The 18866-nt window shown below is 43.9% G+C and overlaps 1 protein-coding gene across 1 annotated transcript; it reads right to left on the bottom strand.

The window, feature by feature from the left end:
- Positions 1–948: 948 nt before the first annotated feature.
- Positions 949–18093, bottom strand: HEMK2 (HemK methyltransferase 2, ETF1 glutamine and histone H4 lysine). Its single transcript, XM_032779698.2, has 6 exons — positions 17892–18093; positions 15959–16045; positions 14674–14764; positions 9907–9990; positions 7904–8045; positions 949–5270 (listed from the first exon to the last, which is right to left on the bottom strand). Exons 1-6 carry the CDS (start codon positions 18020–18022, stop codon positions 5164–5166), a joined length of 642 nt encoding a protein of 213 aa, XP_032635589.1. The 5' UTR covers positions 18023–18093; the 3' UTR covers positions 949–5163.
- Between the last annotated feature and the right edge of the window lie 773 nt (positions 18094–18866).

Below are 18866 nucleotides of genomic sequence, written 5' to 3'. Positions count from 1 at the left end.
TGTGGAGGTGTGGATAAGGGTTGGGTCAGTCAGGGGACAGGTAGGGGGTAGGGTCCTGGGGGGGCAGTCAGGAGATAAGGGGCAGGGAGGCTTAGATAGGGTGGGTTCCAGGAGGGTAGTCAGGACAAGGAGCAGGGGGGTGTGGGGGTCTGGGGGGTGCAGTCACCCAGCCCTCTGCCCTGAGCCCTGTACACCCAGCCCTCTGTTGACTTCCTTGACCCCCCCCATGACCCCAGCCCTGACTGGCATCCCCACACATACCCAGCCCCCCTACCCTGACACCTGCATCCCCCTCACATGCCCCCAGCCCTCTGCCCTGACTCTTGCACCCTCCACATGTCCAGCCCCTCCATATCCCATGCACCCTGCACATCCCCACCCCCACGCTGAGCACCAAACGGGAGCCCCTGCACCCTCACTCACATTCCCACTTGCACCCCTCACACCACATGGGAGCTGCCCAGGTAAGTGCCCCCACACCCAAACCTCCTGCCTCAACCCTGAGTTCCCTCCTTCATTCTAGCTCCTGGCCAGACCCTTCACTCCCAGCCCTGTGCTCGGTCCACTCCAACTCTCAGCTCAGTGCAGAGAGAGGAAGAGAATGGGCCAGAACCAGGGAGAAGGTAGGTACCCACTGTATGTGGGCAGGGCTGGGACCCAGACCGGCAGTGGGCTGAGAGGGTCCGGCAGCTGGGATCCCTGCTGGCAGGAGCCAGAGGATGGAACCCCTGAGCGGCAGTGAGTTGAGACGCTCACCCCACTGCCGGTCTGGAGTTCTGGCTGCCAGACCCTTCCCAGCTGGGGTCCCGGCCGTAGGCCCCACTCAGCCCACTGCCGGCCTAGGTGAACAGAACCCCAGACCAGCAGCGGGCTGAGCCGGCCAGCGGCGTAAGATCAACATTTTAATTTAATTTTAAATGAAGATTCTTAAACATTTTGAAAACCTTGTTTATTTTACCATACAACACTAGTTTAGTTATATAATATATAGACTTGTAGAGAGAGACCTTCTAAAAACATTAAAATGTATGACCGGCCCGTAAAACCTTAAATTAGAGTAAATAAGTAAAGACTCGGCACAGCACTTCTGAAAGGTTGCCGACCCCTGATCTACACATTGCAATAGCACACACATCTACTGAGATTTGCATACGGCACAAACAAAAAATGGAATACTTTGTGGTACTTTACTGAGAGGAACAATGAGAAGTCAGTAAAATTAGATGTTATAGAGAAAGTCTGTACAACAATTCAAATACCTCCATTCAGTGTTGAGCCGTGACGGGAATGTGGACGTGGATGTTAGGAGCTGCATGAAGAGCATTTGCTGTAAATGGATGGAGTTGATGCACTTTAGTCTTATCAGAATATGCCAAGTAAATGAAATAACAGTGTGTATAAGATCTAAGATCACGATTAGCCCATCCATGATTAAGGATATGTTTTAGTCACTGGTATTTTTAGTAAAAGTCATGGAAAGGTCACGAGCAGTAAACAAAAATTCACAGCCCTTGACCTGTCCGTGACTTTTACTATACATCCCTAACTAAAACTTGGGCTGGGGGTGCTCTGGGGAGAGTGATATGGGGGTGCTGGCCCAGGGCCCCTGCTGGTGCTGGAGAGATGGGCAGGCAGAAGCACGTGGCCCAGGACCCCTACTGGTAATGAGGGGGAGGGTTGGCAGGGCTGCCATGCTCCATGTGTCCCTGCAGCTCCTAGGGGGAGAGAAGGCAGGGGGGCGCTGTGCACCACCCCCATGAGCTCCGGCTCTACAGCTCCCTTTGGCCGGGAACCACAGCCAATGGGAGCTGGGGGGCAGCACCTGTGCGGCAGCACCTGTGCAGCAGGTACAGCGCAGAGAGCCCCCTGACCCGTCTACCTAAGAACTGCAGGGACATGCCGGCCACTTCTGGGAAGCCCCCTGAGGTAAGCGCCACCCCGCACCCCAACCCTGAGCTCCCTCCCACATCCAAACTACCCCAGCAGCCACTGGTGTGGCTGGCCCAGGGGCTGCCTGATCTGCTCAGGGAGCCCCGGAGCCAGCCGCACTGGCTGCTGCAGAAGTCATGGAAAGTCACAGAATCCGTGATCGACATGCAGCTTTAACCATGATGTATGGGTTGGAATGTTGGCCAATGCAGAGAGAAGCAAAAACTACTTCACATTGCCAAAATGAGAATGCTCAGTTGCATGCTGGGTAAAAGGAGAGCTGATAGGCTATGCAATGAAACAGCATGAGGCATGATTCAGGTAGCCCCCATCACAGAAAAGCTGAGCGAGTATCAACTGAGATCTCTGGGTAATTTGAGACTAGATCTAAGATACGCTGACCAGAGAATATAAGACCACGTAGTCACAGGAGGAAGACCTAGAAAAACTTGGTTTGAGATGTTGAAGGAGGACAGGAAGGCTGGCATCATCTTGGAAGACGCACTTGACAACATGTTTGCGAAGAACAAGAACTGCTGACCCCAACTGATGGGACAAGGTAAAAACGACTAAAGACTACTACCAACATAAAACTTATCTTCCCATTACTCAAAGGAGGTTGTCCTCCCATCCAAACCTACAGCAGCCTATGGAAAATCTGTGGCATAATTTGGATAATTTGCAGAGCACAGATGATCTATCTTGAGTGCTATGAATCAACAAGATCAGGCCCCCCGTTTGTCTACTTTCACCCAAAGTCCAAAGGGCTACAGGTCTCCAAACTGTCTTTAGCCAGAAGGATCAAGTTATGCACTGTAGAGGCATACAAGGCATCAGGTAAACTTGTTCCTGATGGAATCAAAGCACATTCCACAGAATCTTCATGGGCAGAGAGAGCCTATGCTTCCACTCAGGGTATCTGCTGGGCAACAACATAGTCTTCAATTAAAACCTTAATTATACATTATAAGGTGGCCTCCTTTGCTATATGCAGTGACCCAGAAAATAATTTGCCATTTTGATAATTAATTTTGGGGAAGGACTCTCTCATTCTACCACCTTACCCCTTTCTTTCTTACTCAATAATTTCATTTCTGCTAGTAGTCTCCCATAATTATACCCTATCTGGATGGCTTTGTAGCAAAGGGACAAAATTTAATTTTTATATCTACAGTTTGTCAACTAGTTAGCCTACTGTTCATAGGTTTATGGGTTGGCATTGAAGCTGTTATTACTCATCATTCTATGAGTTTTTATACACATTTGGAATAAATAGTTTGGTGCAAGCTGGAGAAGGGAGCATGATCAGTAAGAGCAGCATTATAGCATTGAACTGCAGGCAGGAGAGGAATAGCCCATACGTCTCAGAATTGTGAGAGACTCCGCAAGCAGAAAGGAAATTATTGACTAGAAAACTTGCTATTCTTAAATATAAGTAGAGCCCTTTGTTTTTATTTTATTTAATTTTTCCTAGTAATTAAGAATTACAACAAAAAAAAACAGGTGAAAATCAGTGCAAAAAACTATTAATAACTTTTCTGGGTAAATAATGGGGTTTATTGTGGTGGACAGAAAGTCAGGGGGGAAAGTATTCAGTGGATTAATGCTTTGAATTTTGTTCATCGATGTGGTTTGTGAAACTAAAACAGAAGTCAAAACACAGTGCTACCTGTGAGTTTAAGAAGACAACAATACTTTTCATTTGAATAAACAGTTTTTACTGTTGTAGACTTAGAACTATTATCCTATAAATATTTACTTTTAATAACTGAGTCACACCATTTGCAGCACATACCCTCAATGTCATCCTTTTCTCTTGTTTTTGTTTTTTAAAAAACCTTCAAATACTTCCTTGTGTTCTGAAATGTATTCTGATATAGATTTTTTTCTTCTTCCCATTTTAGTGTGTCAAATCTTTAAACTGTTATCTGCTAACAGCTTGAAATGTGTACGTGGTGGACGTGAGATTCACGAGTATGTTCAGATGCACACATACTTCAGAGCTTGCATGCCTGTTTGTTGTGTGTATTTTCTTGACTAATACATAGCCTTACTTCAACAGGCAGCTTTGCATATACACCCAGACTAATGTATTGTCATAATACATATATCTCATGCAATGTATTGTATTTTTGAATAAAGCAAGTAATTTTTTATATATTTGAATGATACAAAAATAGGGTGAAAATCAGAAAAAAAATAATACTTTTTGTAAAATCCAGGAATTTTTCCGTAAAAATCAGTTTAAACAAACTGAAGAGGCTTAAATATAGGGAGATTATCAAACCATACAAGTCTCCATCCCATACATTTTATGGTGCGTTAGTATAAGAATGGTATCATACCATAGTCATAAATGGACGTGCTTTATAAAGAACCATCACTTGTTAGTTTTCTATATTGTGACAGCTAGGCTCTACTGAAAATACGTTTAAACTAAACCTTTCTTTTTACAGTCTAAAATTAGTCTCCACTCTAAAATAATTTTGTAAAATTGATTATATTGAACTGAACTTTTTACATTGTTTATTAACCCATAGCATTTAGTTTAAAGACCCTGGATAACATATAGCAGAACTCCATATTGGGTGCATCCGTTGAAATATTCATAGCAATAAAACAGTAGCAAGATAGGATCAAGAGTTTCCGACTATGTAAGCAAAATTAATTTCTATGCACTAGGATTTTGATGATTCTGCAACAAGTGCAAAATATAAGACTGAGGCCATTAAGCTCAAGATCAGTGGCTTCTTAAATACTAATTTAAACTAGATATTTATAGAGAATAAGTACCATAAGACAAGACAAAGTATTAAAGCAAGAACACTGTTTTGAGAACCCATAATGAACGACAAAGGTTAATAATTAAATGTATGATCACATAAAAATATTCCAGTTATAAAACAAAATACAAACCAATGAATTTCCCCATTTTAAAGTGTGACTGCCCATTTTAAAGTTTACATTTCAGCTACTGTTCCACTATGCTAATAGAAAACCAAGTCCAGAAACAACTGCTCCCTCATTGATTACAGATCACAGTGGGTTGATGGCCAGGTTAAGGGACCAAAAAGGAAAGTTTTGCTAATTTTCCTGTAAAGGTCAGGAGACAGGATAATTCTTCTTCAAAATCTGTTGAGTTATAGTTTATCGTCACAAAATAGCGTGACCATTGTAACACCACTTGTGTTTAACTTCCATTGCTGAAGATTTTTAAAGATTTAAGAGTAGTCGTCAGGACTTGCTGAATTTGAGAATTGAGAGAGTTTCTCTTCCTGCTTGTCTAGAAAGTACTCTAGTACCTCTTAAACCGTATTTCTTCATTGTTTCCAAAATTTCATCTGTAATTAAAAATGTACAGCGTTACAGTTCAGTTTGTGTTAATCACCACCTAAAAAGCCCATCCTGTCTTAAACTGATTTATTTGCTAAAAGCAAATTACAAAACAAAAGATTGCATAGGCTCATAAAATATCTATCATGGTCCTTCAGGTGATTAGAACAATTTTTAAAGCAGTCATCCAACACAACCAAATGAACTTGGCTTTCTACTAGTGGAAATGTTGGATTTTAGTGTCTTTGAAAAATATAGTAAGTACTTAATTGAACTGATAAATAAGTTTAAGATTAAAAAGTGTGCTCAAAGTTTTAAGTGCATGTATGCTTTTAATATTCTATATATTAACACAAAATCCAAAATGAGTTAAGTGCAGTTATACTGAAACTGCAAATTAGTTAGAATCATAGTATAATGATTTAATATTCCCATCTTAACTAACTGCTTCAATTAAAAAAAGTTTCAGCAGTATACTCAGGTTTCAAGTACTTAATAAAAAGGATGAGGAGTACTTGTGGCACCTTAGAGACTAACAAATTTATTTGGGCATAAGCTTTCGTAGACTAAAACCCACTTCATCGAATGCATGTAGTGGAAAATACAGTAGGAAGATATACATACACACAGAACATGAAAAAATGGGGGTCGCCATACCAACTCTAATGAGACTAATCAGTTAAGATGAGCTATTATCAGCAGGAGAAAAAAAACTTTTGTAGTGATAATCAGGATAGCCCATTTCAAATAGTTGACAAGAAGGTGAGAGTAACAGTAGGAGAAAAATTAGCATGGGCAAATAGTTTTTACTTTGTGTAATAACCCATCCACTCAGTCTTTATTCTAGCCTAATTTAATGGTGTCCAGTTTGCAAATTAATTCCAGTTCTGCAGTTACTCGTTGGAGTCTGTTTTTGAAGTTTTTTTGTTGGAAAATTGCAACTTTTAGATCTGTAACTGAGTGACCAGGGAGACTGAAGAGTGTTTAGGTTTTTTTGGTAAAATTCCAGCAGAGTACAATTACAAGTCTGATATTTGAGCCCCGTCTGAAAATGTTCAAACATGGGAGTGCCCTGGAGTAATTCTACACTTCAGTGTTAGTTTCACTTTAGCAGATCAAACCCATATTTCCCATACTACTTGGGTCAGTGTTGTAATGGACAGTATTTTTCCCTGCATATACTAAGTGAGTAGTGGCTTGAACAAAGAAGGTTTTATAAAGGCAGAAGCTCTGATAAAAGGATGTGTACAAAGCACACAAATTAATTTGAAAACCCTACAGTAAAAACTGCTAGACAGGGTAGGATTCACAAGTGGGGCTATCATGTAAAGTGTCCAAGCACAAATTTAAAACCTTATAGCCCAGCTCAGCTGCCACCTAACCTTGTAGTAGCCTAAAGTAGTAGTAGCCTAAAGTCCTTAGGCACCTAACCTCTGTAGTAGCCTAAAGTCCCTAGGCACCTCAGTGTTCACTGGTGAAGTCCCCAAGGTGCCTAAATTTCAGCCAATGGGCACATGCTCAGCTGCCTCAGCCCTGACACCACCAAGCAGCTTAGCACCTAACTCATGCCTAAGCTAGAGCAAGAGTCACAAAGAAAGTATTTCCTTACTTAGTTCACCTGCCAAGCGCAATCCAGTACACATGCTCAGAGGCTGCCATAGAGCACATCTACTTGATTGGGCCCTGCTCAAGACACAGTTGAGGAAGGGCAGGGCTGCCCCTCCCACACACTTTTCTCCCAATAGTTAGAGTACTCTCACAGGATGTGGGAAACCTGAGTTCAAATCCCCACTCTGCCTACTGTGGAATAGGGAATTGAATGTAGGTTTTCCACATCAGTCCCCTAACTGTTGGGCAATGGGCTAGTCTGGGGTGGGACCTCTCTCAGTCTCTCCTTTCTCCTCTCCACTTTGTATTCATTGAAAGAGATAGAATCTCTAAAGTGCAGTGGTTAGGGCACTCACCTGGGAAGTGAGAGACCCATGTTCAAGTCCCGGCTCCCAATCCAGCAGAGTGGGGATTTGAACCAGTGCCTCCAACATCCATGCTCTAACCACTGGGCTATGGGGCATGCAAGGAGGCACTACCACCATTACCTTGATTTTTCTTCAAAAAGGGATGACCTGGCTTAGGCACCCAGCTCCTGGAGAGGGTTCACTACTATGAATTCCAAGTAGAGGGAGGTGCCTCCATCAAGGCCAGAGTGAGGCAAGTAACTCCTTTGAGAGAGAAGGCTTAGGCTACACCCCTCTCCTTGTCATTTCCTATTGGCTGGTTTAGCATGCTGACTTCTGTGAATCTTTTTTAGGCACTTAAGTCTCCCAGTGCATTGTATGGGGAACCTGACTGCCTAACTTAGCAGAAGGGTACCTAAAAGTTGGGTGCTGCAATGCTCAACCAAGTCCTCCCTGTGACTCTAGCCCAAAGTGCTTCCATACTAATAAATGTTATTAACAAAGTGTGACTTGCTACTGCCATGTACAGGCCCTCTCATTTCTCTGAGATATTACTCAATCCAAAGTTTCCCATTCTTGCATAATAGTGGCAATGTCTGATTAGCTATAGCACCTTAGTCTTGTGCTCATAGTTTTCATGTACGCATTAGTAACATATAGTTTAGCAAACCAAATGATTCTATTACCTGGGTTGTTCTCTTTAATTGTAACTAAATAGAATAATCCTCCTGTTGAAAGCAGGTCTGGCACTAAAGGAAAAAGTCTATCCATTACTTCTCTGCCATTTTTGCCTCCAGCCCAGGCTGCCTCTAATCCATGGCTTTCTACCTAGGAGAAATTAAAGAAAGATGAACTTTTTTTACTAATGGTTTACACACAACTACAGAGTGCCATGTATGTTCATGACACTTTAGGAAGAGAATCACCACAGTCCCTATCTTAAGGAGCTTATTTAATTAAAATAATTTCAATCGTAAAATTGCTACATGGCCGTTTAGTTTATGCAGCATACAAGTCAAATTGCAGACTTATCCTCCAAATAGATGGGCTCTGTTTGGATTTAAAGAAGGTCTTTGTTGACACTGTTTGGAAATGGATACGTTTTGTAACATTCATAGCATATACTTTCCTCTAGATGTATACAGAAAGTATTCACATAAATTACACCAAGGATATGTCTACATTGCAATAAAACACTTATAGCTGGCTCATGTCTGCTGACTTGGGCTCAGGTGGCTCAGTATGCAGGGCTATAAAACTGCAGTGTAGATGTTTGGATTTGGGCAGGAGCCTGGGTTCTTGGAACCTCCCCCTTCACAGTTTTATACACTCTAGTTTACAGCCCTGCAGCTTGAGCCCTGTGACCCAAGTCAGCCGACATGGGCCACCTGTTCATGTTTTATTGCAGTGTAGACATGACTCGAGAGTCCTGAAGAATACAAATGAAAGACGAAAATTAGAGCAGTCCAGAAAAGGAATTTCTGTCCCATAGAAAATGTTGAGGTTTTGGAAAAATTTAGTCCCAATTTTGGACAAAAAAGTAAATAGCTCAAGATTTTTCACAAGCCAGAAATTATGAAAAATTCCATTTTGGGAGAACTAAAACAGAATTTTTGCGCTTGCCAACTGCCCAGCTGGATGGCTCTTGTCAATTTTCTGTTTCTCTGTGCAGGCAGAAAGAGCCTTTGGACAGGCTGCCATGGGAGGGGAGAGCCAAGACGCTCATCCCTGAAAATTCTGATTTTGTGAAAAAGGTATTTTCCACCAGAAAATCATTCCAATGGAAAATATCTGACAGATCTAAATGAAAATCTCTTAGGGCTTGTCTACATGCAGATAATCAGGACAGTTAAGGCAAATCAACTAAAGGTATAAAATCAATGCACATAAATTAAAGCATGGTTTAACCTCTAAGTGGATCTCTCATTCAGGAATGAAGTAGAATTAATTCACTGTATCTTTGTCTACACTAGCAATTTATGTCAGTATAACTACGTTGCTCAAGGGGTGTGGAAAAGCCACACATCTGAGCGATGTAGTTATTCTGACCTAACTCCTGGGATAGACAGCGCTATGTTAGTAGGAGTGCTTCTCCTGTTGACACAGCTACCGCCTCTTGGGCTACCTATGCCAATGGGAGAAGCCCTCCCATTGGTGTGGTAACATCTTCACTGAAGTGCTACAGCAGTGCACCTGCATCGGTGCAGCTACCCCACTGTAGTATTTTAAGTGTATATAAACCCTTAATCAAAGTTACAGAACTAAAGCCACTTTACTCCTGAATAAGAGCACTGACATGGGGGATTAAGCATGCTTTCATTTATGCGCCCTGACTTCATACCTTTAGTGATTCCTAAGTATCCCCGTGTAGACATGCATTTACAGAATTGCCCCAGCAATGATGGAGCAGTATTTTGTAGAACTGTGGCCACTAGTGTCCTTTATCTCTTGTGCAGAGAGTGCAGTAAGGTGAGTGATTCATATTTACTGCAAACAGTTCTGCTATCACCATTGGTGCCACCTGACCCCTCACTACTTTTTCAAAGCACTGCAATTCAGGACACAGTAGTCTGACAACTGGATATTACAAATCCATTAATAATTTTTCATATCTACCGAGCTGAAGGGTTTTTTTTTTGTTGTTTTGTTTTTAAAACATTGCATCGCCTCAAATCTCAGTGATCCCTACCTCTTCAGAAGGGGTTACCACATACGGTGGATTAAATAGTAGTAGATCAACCTTCCCATTTAATCTTGGTAACAATCCTGTGACCTAGAGATGAAATTGAAGTAGGAAACAAGTTAGATTTACTTAGGCAATTCTTTTTTAGCTATATTTTTTAATTACGACAGAAACACACATTTCCACTTCTCATTATACAACAGGTATTGTGAGACTGCAGATTCGTCATATATGGGACTAAAATGAGAGATTAAGCTTTGAATATAATCAATCGTTATCAAGACAGGACGAAAATTAATAGGTTTACGAACAGCAATACACTATTGAGATATAGAAAGTGTCCTGTACCTAGCTATGAAAACCTGACTTATTTAAAATGACTTAAGCCAAAACAGGCTGTTAACTAAGATACTTCTTTGTTATTTTCTGGAGTACAAGGTAAACATTTTGTAAAACACAAATCTGTGCAAATTTCCCATAAATTTAGCCAGCCTACAAATGGTGACCATGTTGGCACTATCTATTTTTCTCATCTTTTTAGTTACCCAAATCAAAAGTCAATAATAGACAATATGAAAAAAAATAATTTCAAGGACCCTTACTAAGCAAATGTTTTAAATACATATTAATTACAAAATACATGCTTTATTTAGTAGATAATAATAAAGATGTCCTGGCTGTGAGATGATAATCAGTTTCATAAGTGGGTAAATTACAAGATAAATTACTCAATCTCAATAAGGGAACTAAATTATTTCTCTATCAAATCAAGCATCTCTTCTTCTAGGATGACTATACTGTAAGTGAATCCTCATAGGAAGGGTTAGATCATTTCATATTTTTATAAATTAAAGTAGAGTTGGGACCATTCCTGTTTCATCTCCCATTCACAGCAATGCATTCAACTGTCCTCTTTGGTTCTGGATAGCCCAGCCTCTAAATCGGTCTTCAATGTGCAAGGGCAGCCCACGGAATAGGATAAGTAAAAATATAAATTTATTGCATGATGACATACACAACAGGGTCCCAAAACATGAACTAGAGATACAAAATAGTAAGAGGATGAAAGAAAAACCTATACTAATTAAAAGATCTTGCTTACAGATTCATATCCATCCCAGTTCAGAAGTGATTAAAAGTTTATCATCTGTTAGCTGTTCAACAACTACTTCATATAGGCCTCTGTGTACAGTCCAATTCCCAAATGAAGTGTTCATTTATTTCAGCTAATTCTAATTACTGGCAATCTGTCACCTTTCATTAAATTTAAATTCTCAAGATTTTTTACAAATTAAAAAAGCTTACTGAGGAAAAGGTGAAACTTAGTTTCCCATTACGCACTGCTTGGAAGTTTGTTTGTTTTTAAATCACTAGCAAACAGAATTTATAATAAAAAAACATTTAGACTTGTGCATTGGCAGAGCATTATTGTCATGGATACAACATTAATAAGAAAGCTCCAGGTGCTCACAGTTTCAAATCCATTCCCTGATTCTGTAGTATTTGCTCTATATTTGTACTGATTTAGAGTCTCATTTGAAGTATATTTTCTTTTCAGATTCAGTCTGGTCCCTTATCAGCTGTTTCGTCCCTCTCTTCTCATCAGATTTTGGCCCGGTCTACACTACGCGTTTAAACCGAATTTAGCCGCGTTAAACCGATTTAACCCTGCACCCATCCACACAAAGCCCTTAATATAGATATAAAGGGGTCTTTAAACCGGTTTCTGTACTCCTCCCGGACGAGAGGGGTAGCGTTGAAATCGGTATTGCCATGTCGGATTAGGGTTCGTGTGGCCGCAAATCGATGGTATTGGTATTCCACAGTGCACCACTGTGACCGCTCTGGAAAGCGATCTGAACTCGGATGCACTGGCCAGGTAGACAGGAAAAGCCCCACGAACTTTTGAATTTCATTTCCTGTGTGCCCAGCGTGGAGCGCTGATCAGCACGGGTGGCGATGAGTCCCAAATCCAAAAACAGCTGCAGCATGGACCGTACGGGAGATACTGGATCTGATCGCTGTATGAGGAGACAAATCCATTCTATCAGAGCTCCGTTACAGAAGACGAAATGCCAAAGCATTTGAAAAAAATCTCCAGGCTATGATACAGAGTTCACAGCACAGTGCTGTGTGACAAGCGTAACAGAAAGCCAAAGAATCAAATGGACACTCATGGAGGAAAGGAGGGGGGACTGAGGACTCCAGCTATCCCACAGTCCCGGCAGTATACACGTGAAAGAAAGGGAAAAATACATTTCTTGACTTTTCAATGTCACCCTATGTCTACTGCATGCTGCTGTAGATGCGGTGCTGCGGACTGAACAGCAGCATCCTCCCCCCTCCCCAGTGGCAGACAGTACAGTACAAAAAAGGGAGACCTAAATAAGCCGTTCCCCTCCGTCATTCCACACGAGCCCCGTGAGTGCTCCTGGCTGGCCCTAGGTGAGTCGGCCAGGGGTGCCTGGGTGAAAAATAGGAAGACTCCCAGTTATTCCGGCAGATGTACAGAACGGCTGGTAACCTCATCCTCATAGCAACTGGGGCTGAGTCCATGAGCCGCGCCCCCCCCTCATGTCTAAAGAAAATCGGTACTGCCTGGACTATCAAGCAGCGGATGCTGGGCTCTTTCCCCCCACACCATTTAATATCTGCCTGACTACTCAAGCAGCTGGAGGCTGCCTCGCCCTCATTTTCTCACTAAAAACTCATGTGTTTCTTATTCCTGCATTTCTTATTACTTCATCACAGAAATGGGGGGGACATGCAACGGTAGCCCAGGAGAGTTGGGGGAGAAGGAACACGGTGGGGTTGTTGCAGGAGGCACCTTCAATGGCATGCAGTCTCATCATTTCTGCGAGATCTGACATGGAGCGGCTGTGCTTTCTGGTTCTCTGATGCACTGGCATCTCTAGTACACTTGCCCATATTTTAGGAGGACAGACTATTTTATAGATAAAACATAAAGGAGAGGAATGACCCGGGGAGTCAATCCATTTTGTCTTGATCCGCCCAGCTGACCTCAGCGAGGCCAGCCAGGAGCACCCATGACAGCAGCAGACGGTTACAGAATGACTGAATCCGTCATCTCATCACCCATTTACAACCGCACAGCAGACGGTACAGAACCGACTGGTAAACACATCTCTGCTACCTTGCAAAGGCAAATGAATGCTGCTGTGTGGCACTGCACACCGCTCTGTCACGGCATCTAGTACACATACGGTGACAGTGACAAAGGCAAAACAGGCTCCATGGTTCATCCTCATGTATGGCAGTCTGCCAGAGGCAATCCAGGAAAAGGGCAAAATGATATGTTGACGTTGTCCTGCTTTCTCGGGAGGAAAATCAAATATTGACATTACACGCAACATTACTGTTTTTACCTCATCATCATTGGACTCAACCTCAGAATCCTGGTCAGGGGTAGATCTGCAGGAACGATGGGATAGCTACCCACAGTGCAATGCTCCAGAAATCGACGCTAGCCTCGGTACATGGACGCACATCACCAAATTACTGTGCTTTGTGTGGCCGCGTACACTCGACTTTATACAATCTGTTTTACAAAACCGGTTTATGTAAAATCGGAATAATCCTGTAGTGTAGACATACCCTTTCTATTTGGGTTTTTTTTTGCATGAGTTTTTGAGGGAACAATGGGCGCTGTGATCAGTTTTTACTTAGTTTTCTGTAAGCTTGCAACGGTGTCTAAGCTACTGCCATCCACCAGAGTACTTTACAAATTTAATAAAATAAATAGTTATATATTGTGGCATAAAAAATTGTTGTGCCTTACTAACATATGGCCGTAAATTGCCCCCGAGTGCGCTGGGTTCTTTGGCTGGCTGGCTGGAAGGGTTGTTGCCCCTATTTGAGCCCCCTTTGCAACAGGGTGGCAGGGTGGGGAGGAAGGGAAAATTTAACAGGACAGAGCAGGGAACAGGAAGTTGCTGGACCAGGTTCGAAGGGGGACACTGTCCTTTCATGTGCTGGGGGTAACTATACCCTGCACAGTTCCAGAGAAACACACTCTTACGGCAATCAGGCTGGCAACACCCACTCTCCCAGTGATGGGATCCAAGTAGGACTTGGTTTCTTCATGATCTGCTGTGAGCATGACGCTACTCAACTTCTTCTTCTGGAGCTCGAAAGGAATTTTCTCCTCACCACCAGATTGGACGAGGTGGGGTAGGTTTTTTCCATCTTCTCCACAGCAGATAAGGGACCCAATGGGGTAGGCGAGGAAGTTAAATCAAAATGTCACCACTTAGTAACAAATGTGTCCAGTGCTCGTTACAGAGGGAATACGGTTCTCAGATTAAATGGATTTGGAAGTGGATTTAGAGGAAAGCATCCCTTCAGGTAGCTGGGGGAGGAATGCTGGGGCTCCTAACATGAGGTACAGCGGGGAGCCAATCCCTTCCCTGTTTTCCAACCCCCTTAAACCCTCATACGAGGGGAGGGTAATGAGATCCCAGCAACAGGCTGGCTAGGACCAGGTTGAGAAAGGCGGAGGGCTGCCAGCAGCCGTCTCGAGTAGGTGGAAACAGTTAAGGAAATAATGATGACCTGCTGTACAATTTATTGTTGGGTAATCCTGGATATGTTAACTGAATAAAACTGTGGCCTAATTAAAACACATCCATTGCCCCTTGTCTTTCTTTCAGCATGAAGGGACAGTACTTGAATGGTTACAGGCAAACCTTCCACTGTACATTGTAAGAATTGCAAAACTATCAGAAGGCCCAGTTATAGGCACTTGTATCTTACCAAGTCAGTAATTACTGGGTGAATGTGAACTTTGTTAAGTACAGCTGTCTCCAAGGTACAAGAAGCTGCTATAGGGTTGATATCTGTACATCTGAAAGCAAAACATTAATATCACATCAACATTACAAGATATAATTAAAAAATGAACGTACGAATGTGAATGCTATTATGTGATGTGACGTCAAGCCTCGTGTGTTAATGAATGTGATTCCCCTGCTCAAACACACATACTCACGCTAGCTCTCATCCAGTTAGAACAAGTATAAATAGCAGCATAACTGCAGTAGCAGCAGCAGAGGTACGACTGGGCTATGCTGAATACATACCCACTGTTTTCACCCCTATCTTGCAGTGTAGACATAGCCTTACTGAATCATCATCCAAACTTTGAAAAGAATATACAATTCTTGTTACTCATACTGTGACTATAACGTATGAAATTTCATACAATAACACTATGCTAAGAAAAGTTTAAGGCTGCCTAAGTACTCAAAAGTTAAGGAAATGCTAAACTTAAGGTTGCATGCTCAGACATAACTATAACTTCGTCCTCATCTGTGGATGCATTACAATTGTCTTGAATTAAATTATCACATACTATTTCTCAAGCAATGCAACATACTATAATATCAAAGTTTTCTACATTTTGTGCTCAGATAACGCACAAAAGGCCAAAAGAATTTTACCAGACTTTCAAACAAAATTTGGGCTCAGAACAGACATTAGAAATTCAGCCTAAAATGATTTTGTCTGTGAAAACAAGCGTTTATAATGAGACTGGCTTTCCAACTATGGCACTGCATAATAGGTTCTCAGAGAGGCCCAGCTCTGCAAACTCTTGTGCATTTGCTTAATATTACATATGTGAGTATTCCCACTCAGCTCAACAGAACAACTCACATGAGTAGAGTTAGACAAGTGTTTGCAGGATCAAGTTCTGAGTAAACATGGTAGAGACAGCATGACTACCGATTGAGCTCAAGCTGGGAAGAAGAAATTTCAGAACTCTAGTCTTGCTCTACTACCAAACCAATAGGTGGTCTTGAGCAAGTAATTTAGGGCCAGGTTTTCTAAGCTATTTAGGTGTCTAACCTCTCACTGAAATCAATGAGGGATAAGAATCTAAATGTCTTTAGAAATTCATTTGTAAAATGGAGATAATATTTCTCTACATAGTTGGTGACTGTAAAATATTTTGAAATGAAAAGCACTACATATTGTAAGAGCAACGTATTCTTATATTATTAGCTGCAACAATCTAAAAAAATGGTATTATAATACTCACATGTACAATGCACTGGGTCCAACAATGGAAGCCAGAAATGCTGAAACCACACCTGATCCAGCTCCTACTTCAAGGGAGATCTCAACTCTAAATTTAAATAAAAATAATTAGTACAAAGTGATTAAAATACCTACTTCACAAGAGTATCTAGGATGGACACATGCAGGCCTGGATCAGGCAATGCTGTCAAACCTGCAGCCACTGGAGACCCCACTAATAATGAATTTCACTGGTCATAGTGCCCTCAAGATCAAGTTGAGTGGTGTGCCATATGATCTGCGATGTGCTGACTGACAGCTCTCCGGTGATAACTTGTGTCCCTTGGGGAATCAAAATATTTCCTACTCATCAGAGCCCGCTGGGCCACATTGTAGGTTTCCTTCCCTGTGTTAACTGGAAGCATCCATCGATAACACAAAATCAGCAGTTCTAGACACATCTCCACCTCCTTCACCAAGCAGCCATGGCATAAGAGTTTGGAGCAGGTCACACTGAAACTGGGATCCCAAGGATATGTCTACACAATGCATTTGGTGACAAACTTGCACTAGCAGGGCTCAAGTGAGCACTCTAAAAACAGCAGTGTGGATGTTGTGGTTCCCGTGGAGACTCAGGCTAGCCACTCAAGCTCAGATCTAGGGGATCAGGTGGACTTGAGAGCAAAAGCTGCTGCCCGGGGTGCAATGTCCATGTTATCTTTAGCGGACTAGCTCAAGTTCCACTAGCCTGAGTCCAGAGGCTCACTCCCAACTGCAGTGTAGATATATCCCAGTGACTATTCTAAAGGGTCCACATTTGTTTGAGCTGGCTCTGGACATGTATAAATAGAAATTTCAAGATAACCAACAAGATTATTTCATTGCATGGATCCCATTCAACTTCAATTATATTTGCAATGCACTTTGAGATATTTTGAGTATGAAAAGGAGCAACACAGAACCAAGTTCTAGCTTATTCTGTATTTCAACAGATTAAAAACATTCCACTCCTCACAGAGTAAAACTGATTTAATGTTGTTTGTGAAACACCATTCCTGGAAAAACTGACAATCACGCCAAAGACTAAATTACCACAGTAATTTGAAACCCAGCAGATGTTTACATTATTTACTGAAACTATTTGGAACTCTGAGTAGGGTGATCACCCATCCCTAATTGAGCAGGACAGTACCCAAATGTAAATTTCAAGTCCCAGTGCCAGGTTAAATTACTCCAGGACAACATTTATCTTGGATTCCCTGTAGCATCACTCTATGCCTGCCCAAAGCTCAGGGGCAGCACCAGCCTCTTTCCAGAAAGAGAGCGCGATAGAGAGTGTGAGTGTGCGTAAGAGGAGGGTCTCTCAAGTAGTCCCCACACTCACAACGCCCCACCCCGTGCTGTCCCTCTCTCCCCTGAGGCCCCGCCCGAGACCAGAAGCCAGAGCTGGCCAGGCTGTAGTGAGAGTTATCCTGGAGCCTCCACCTGCCCTTGGTAGTGCACCATGGGGGGGCGGGGGCAGGGACAGAGGCCAAGAACTGCTCTTGGGTACCCCAGCCCCCACCAAGGACAGGTGGAGGGGCCAGAACTCCCCACGCCAGCCCAGGCTCCCTGGATGGCTCTTACCAGCACTGGGCTCTGGCATGGCAGGGGGTGGGGTCTCAGGGCTCCTACGCGTGTCCCCGATTTGCATTGTGAAAGGCGGGTCACCCTAACCAGGGCAATCCGAGCCTCTTTCCCGCCCACTGCAGCAAACCTCGCTGTGGCTAAACCAAACTCAGCACCAGCCGGCCACTGTTCGCTACACGATTCTGCCGCAGCAGGGCAGCGCCCGGCGGCACCACAGCCGCTGGGACCCTCCTGGGCTGCCCCCCCCAAGTGCTCCTCCCCCCCCCCAGCGGCTGCTCCCATTGGCTGCTGACTCGCTGGTGCCTCCCCGCCCCCCCAGCTCGCACCCCGCATCGCTGAGCTGGGCCGCGTCCTGCTCCAGCGCGTCCAGCAGCAGGTAGGTGTCCTCGGCCGGCGCGTACACCTCGCTGAAGGGCCCGTGCGCGCCCACGTGCGGGTGCCGCGGGGTGGGGATCATGGTGCAGGACCGCCCCCTTCCGTCCGCGAGAGTGTGCGCATGTGCGGATCCCCAGCGACTCACGCTGTCGGCAGGGGGAGGGACACACGCCCACGCCGACTGCTGCGCACTCGCGTAGCTGCCGCCGCTACTGTCGCGAGGATCAGCCTCGACCCCGCCTCTCGGGCTCCAGGATCCGGCGAATCGGCGGTTGACTGAGGTTCTTTAGGGGTGAGCGCAGAGCAATGGGTCGCGCCGTGCTCTGTTGGAACGCTCGGGTCAGTGGCAGCAGGGACCTGCCGCCAGGCTCGCGGGCGGCGCGTTACACTGGGACCTGCCCCACAGACCGGGGGGGTCACTGGCTGTAAGAGCAGAGATGCTGAATGTCGGGGCAGAGTCTTCTCCAGCTGCCTCTCCCCTGCTCGGCCCACCCATCTCTGAAAACTGCTGCGCCCGCCCATCGCCTGTGCCACTCACCTCTCACAGAATAGCGGGGTTGGAAGGGACCTCAGGAGGTCATCTAGTCCGACTCCTGCTCAAAGCAGGACGAATCCCCAACTAAATCATCCCAGCCAGGGCTTTGTCAAGCCTGACCTTAAAAACCTCTAAGGAAGGAGAGTCCACCACCTCCCAAGATAACCCATTCCAGTGCTTCATCATCCTCGTAGTGAAAATGTTTTTCCTAATATTCAACCTAAACCTTCCCCACTGCAACTTGAGACCATTACTCCTTGTACTGTCATCTGCTACCACTGAGAACAGTCTAGGTCAAGGGTAGGCAACCTATGGCACATGTGCTGAAGGCTGCACACGAGCTGATTTTCAGTGGTGCTCACACTGCCCGGGTCCTGTGATCTTCTTGGTC

This window comes from Chelonoidis abingdonii, chromosome 1 (assembly GCF_003597395.2).
Source record: "Chelonoidis abingdonii isolate Lonesome George chromosome 1, CheloAbing_2.0, whole genome shotgun sequence".
In the NCBI taxonomy this organism is placed as follows: domain Eukaryota; kingdom Metazoa; phylum Chordata; order Testudines; family Testudinidae; genus Chelonoidis; species Chelonoidis abingdonii.
Note: the sequence above shows the minus strand (reverse complement) of the source record. Positions and strands in the feature narration are given on the sequence as shown.

Bases quoted from the DNA above. Each gene is read 5' to 3' on its own strand.
- HEMK2 (XM_032779698.2), bottom strand. From the start codon at position 18,022: ATGATCCCCACCCCGCGGCACCCGCACGTGGGCGCGCACGGGCCCTTC. The intron at 16,046-17,891 runs GTGCGAGCTGGG...ATTTAAATTTAG, and splicing joins GCCCAGCTCAGCGATGCGGG to AGTTGAGATCTCCCTTGAAG. The intron at 9,991-14,673 runs GTAAGATACAAG...TTTCATCTCTAG, and splicing joins ACCCAGTAATTACTGACTTG to GTCACAGGATTGTTACCAAG.